Source organism: Aplysia californica, unplaced genomic scaffold, assembly GCF_000002075.1.
Source record: "Aplysia californica isolate F4 #8 unplaced genomic scaffold, AplCal3.0 scaffold01401, whole genome shotgun sequence".
Taxonomy (NCBI): Eukaryota; Metazoa; Mollusca; class Gastropoda; order Aplysiida; family Aplysiidae; genus Aplysia; species Aplysia californica.
Window position 1 is genome coordinate 108,256 of NW_004798671.1, and position 4,912 is coordinate 113,167.

The 4,912-nt window shown below is 43.2% G+C and overlaps 1 protein-coding gene across 1 annotated transcript; it reads right to left on the minus strand.

The window, feature by feature from the left end:
* Nucleotides 1-1,091: 1,091 nt before the first annotated feature.
* Nucleotides 1,092-4,222, minus strand: LOC106010983 (the record flags this gene model as incomplete). The annotated part of the gene is given in 3 exon segments (XM_013090663.1): nucleotides 1,092-1,652; nucleotides 3,390-3,524; nucleotides 3,893-4,222. Coding segments are annotated over 3 exon segments (1,026 nt in total), but the record flags the coding sequence as incomplete, so codon positions are not given.
* Nucleotides 4,223-4,912: the final 690 nt, after the last annotated feature.

The following is a 4,912-nucleotide window of genomic DNA, read 5'->3' on the forward strand; positions in this document are numbered from 1 at the left end:
CTCTCTTTCTTTCTCCCCCCCCTCTCTCTCTCTTTTTCTTCCCCCTCCTCGAAGCTTAGAAAGCAGTTTGGCCAAAAAAGAGTGTCGAAACAAAGATCACGCATTTTAAAGATGGTTAAAGCGATAGGTGTCACTGGAAGAAAATAAAACTTGAGTTAATAAAATAGGCCTATAGAGTCTATTATGATCTAGGACGTCCATCTTGAATTAAAACGACTTTTTGTGCTTTTCAGCAATGTTTTTCAGTAAAATCCACACTGAAATATATTTTGAAATGGACATATTTTATAAGGCATTGATAAAAACCCAAACTTTGTTTTTGAAAATTAAAGAATGATAAAAATTGTCTCATGGGTAGAAAACATATTTTTTTTCTTTGATTTCACTATTTTGACGAGCGTCCAATTTCACTCCGACGCCTCACAAGGAGAATAGCAATGATCTCTCATTCTCTACCCGGTATTCAATTGCGAGTCGGAGAAAACAAGAAGCAACACTGGTCCGATATGCTGTCTCGAGAAGGCTGTTTTTGGTACATAAATGTAATGGGCCAACATTTCTAGAATCGAAGGGTCTTCGCGTACGAGCGTACTACCCAGTGCCCATTGGCGGATCGGTTCTCTTTTTGAGGCTGCTAGACAGGCGATCGGCTTCTGACGGTCGCTTTCCACCCCCAATCTGGCTACCCCCGCCTACCAAACCGAACCGAACCGAGCAGAACTGATCGTGCCGCTGGACACTGGGTATACACGATGGAAGGTCCAGCTTTTAGCTCCATCCCAATCTGGCGAACCTGACAAGTGGCGCCAGTCCTCGGTGTCGCAAGCAATCCACGTAAGTCCGTTTCGGTACTTTTGACACCAGAGACAAACAAAATCTTGTTTTTGTTGTGTTCTTCCAATCAGGAATCATGAACAGCAAATCCCTTGTAAGCCTAAGCAATTGCATTAACTGTATTTTGGTGATGCTGAAAGGTACATCTGTGATAGAGCTTCGGGAGGGTGGAAAAATCGAAAATTCTCGCAATTAGGACGTAAGGGAATTGCTTGCAACAACGACTCAGTGGCCATCCTCAAAGGGAAAGTACTCACCTGCCACACACGGTCTCTCCGTTTCCCCAATGGAGAATAGCTTGCCTCCCTTCTTGCTGCAATTGTTGTGCCCATCTAAGTAGGATGACGTCATCAGGAAAGCCACACAAGAGTTGTCTCTCTTTGTAAGCCAGCCGAGGGGACATTGGCCACGGACTGTGGAGGGCGGGAAGCATCTTGCAGAAGTGACGGTGCTTTCGGTCTCTGTGTGCTTGCTGGTGGTGGTGGTCCGGAAATATCTCCTGGTGCTCCTGGTGCTCCTTAAAGCGGTACTGGTTGTGGTGGTTGTGGTGGTTGTGGTGGTGGGTGGGGTGGTTGTGGTGAGTGCGGTGGTTGTGGTGGGCGTGGTTGCTGTGGTGGTGGTTGAGGTGATGGTGGGAGGGTAGCCTGTCGTAGCGGCGTCTCCCGCACCAGGACTAGAGCTGGTGTCATAAATCGGTGTACTCGCGGTGGTCACCATGGCAACAGTGGAGGTAGTTTTGTGTGTTTGTGTCTGTGTCTGAGGCGTGGTACTGTGTGTCAGGGCTGGATTAGTGGTCGTCTGTGTTTGTCCATCCAGACCTGTGAGAGAGGAAAGAAGTCGTGTGGGGGTGGAGGGAGAGTGGGAGGGTTGGGGGTATGAAGATAGGCCGGATTTGGGAGGAAGGTGGAGGATGGGGAGTGAGAAGAGGGAAAAGAAGAGCGGGGGAGGGGAGATGTATGGGGATTGGCTCAAATGAGACGTTATCTATTATCTATAGTAATGGTTATTTATCAATTATAATAAATGGTAATTTAAGTTATCAACTTAAATAGAAGTGTTGACTTACTGAATATACAAAATTAATGGTTGTCTGTTAACTATGCTCAGTTTTTATTTGTTAACTAAAATAAATTGTTATCTATTAACTAAGTTTATAATAATAGTATATTTTTCAAATTACAAAGAGTTGTAACTTTTCAACTACAGGTAGGAGTTACTGCTTTGAAGTTGAATCTTTGGCCTTTAACTATCATGGTGGGGCAAACAAAATTAGATAATACTAGACTCGATACCTACAATCATTACCAATATTTTGTGAGCCCAAAGACTGGGAAACCGAATTATATTTAACCCTAACCCTAAACCCTAAACCCTAAACCCTAACCCTAATCCCAACCCTTACCCTCAATCTAAACCTATCCCTAACCCTAAACCCTAACCCTATCCCAAAATCCTAACCCTAACCTTAACTCTTATCCTAACCCCAACCCTGCCCCTAGCCCTAACCCTATCTCTAACCCTAGTCGTAACCTTAACCATAACCCTAACCCTAACCCAGTAACTTATAAGTTAAGCACCACTGGAGTATGACAGACTCCAAACGTTTAAACTAGGGTTAACTTAGGAACTAACCCTAACCCTAACCCTATCCTTAACACACCATGTAGCACCATTTGGGCATGCCGGATCCCAAAGGTGTAAGCTAGAGTTAACCAAAGACCTTCTAACAAAACATATCCTTTCTAGGGTTAATCAAATATCTATGGGTTCAACCCAGGAGAAGATGCCGCATCGATACATCTAAATTTCATGATCATTTGCAAAGATCGCACACACAACATAGATGGTTCACACAGCCAAAAAAAAAGAGTCTGCGTAAGTCCGGGAATTTGTTCAGATGGCGCTACAGTCTTTGTTTTGAATCTCTCTTTCGTTAATACAGAAGAAGAATAGGAATAGCACCCCCTAGCGAAAGCAGATCAACTGCTTTTCATCGGTCTAAAATCTGCTGTTCCGGTTCGCCCAATGTGGAACTTTGGGAGTTTAATGACCTCTCGCCTCTCATTCTAAAGCCAAATCAGACGACGAAAATAATTGGCTGTTCCTCCTGAAAAGAGGTTTTTGACAGCGTAACCATTTTGAAAAGGCGTTCTTCTGAATTTAAATTCTAATCTATTAAAAAACTAGATTAATTAGTTTCACTTTGATTTTTCCACACAAGTGGGGTAAATCTGTTCGCAAAGTAGGTGCTTTTTCGAAGAGGGCGCCACCGAATTTTTTGGATTTTTTAAAATAGGCAAAGAGAGGAGTGAAACATCTTGTAATGTACGATGGGTTAACTCAGAAAATGCTGGTGTCCATTCATCTATTTCATGATTATGGATTCCCCTGGAAAGGCAGTTTCGTAATAGCGCCTCCCGAATGAGTCTGAACTGGGTGCCCTCCTAAGAGAGCAAAAACTACCAAGCTTTCCAAATTATTATGCGCTGCAACTTGTGTGTGAGAGAGAAAAATTCATTGGACGTAAACTTATTATACAGCAACTATTAGATTACCTTGTCTAGCAGAAAAACAAAAGAACTTTCTTTGCATAGTACAGTTTATTTTTCTCTCCAACTCCTTGTTTAGTTTGAAGATTACACAATTAATTTTATGTCTTTGTCCGGTCCATACTGTTATGACATCAACATCTGAGGATAAGGAAAGGGACAGGTGTGAATTAGAATCGGTGTACATTGTGACTGACGTCTTTTTATGACGAGGAAAATGTGTGTGGTCTGGAATAGAGAGGTAGAGATTTGTTTTCTCAGTCAAAAGACAAAAAGAAAAATACCCTACAAAACAAACAGAACAAAACGAAAGTTTTAAACAATGGTCTCAACAACAAGTACAACAACAACATAAACAACAGCAGCAACAACTGCCCCCTTCCCCCCCAAAAATATTTTAAAAACAATGATCATAAATTAAAGGATATCTAACAGAAATATATTAGTAACCAAACTAATTATTTAATTAAAAGAGCATGTCGAGGAAAAGTAAAGTGCACCATACTCACTTTTCTTAAGAATGTCAAAATCAGAACTGCTCAACCCATCAGCCCACAATGACATGTTGTTATATTGACACACTGTGTGGGCGTCGGCCATCGAGCTCCTCTTCTTGTGGAACACAGCACAAAATTTTCCCAGCACGATAGATCCATCAGGACACCCGCTCTCGTGTGTTTCATTATGATCCCCATCGTCTTCTCCTTGCTGTCGGGCTCCTCCCTTTTCTCTGTCTTCATTGTCTTCCTTCTGTTCTTTGGGGGAGTTCGCTTGATTGACTCTACTGTTGGGTGGGGCTGAAGTTCGGGGGATTGTCTCCGCGGGTTCCTGTGGGGTTGCTGGGAAAGGAAAATAAACCTTTATGAACACTGTCAGGTTCTATGCACGACACTCTTTGCTGGCATCGTCTATGTCTCACTCAAGCATTCTCCTTCAGCAACAGTTGCTATGACAAAAGCGTACGTAACAACAACAGCAGCCTTAGCTATTACTATCTCAACTTGTTTGATGAACTTGACCGCAGGCTCACGCTGAGACAGTAATAGCTAAGGCCACCCAGATGACGAGGATGCTCGGCACTGTCCCCCACTCAAAATGAGGATGGAGGAAAGATGACCTACACACGGTCTACCTCACCCATATACAAAGTGTTTGTGGGTGGTTGGAGGGCGCCACTAGTAGGTCCTACTTCTTTACTTTCCCTTCTGTTGTTTCCGTCCGAGTGTCTTATTTTTTCCCAGCACTAAATTACCACTATTGTGTTGGTGTGCTTCTCTTTACTCAAACAAAAAAAAAACAACACATTTTCTCAACTCCTCTTGCAACAGCTGGAAAGAATGTGGTTGAGCCAAACTCTGATAAAGGATCTGGAAGTGGCACAAAACAGCTGTCTGCGACTGATCGCCACCCAAGCGCAGTCCTCACCGATCGAGGCACTTGCTGCTGAAAGGGGTATCCCCAGCATAGAGTCTACCATCAATGCTAACTGCCACCAACCAAGAGAGAAGGCTCTGCGAATGTACAACGAC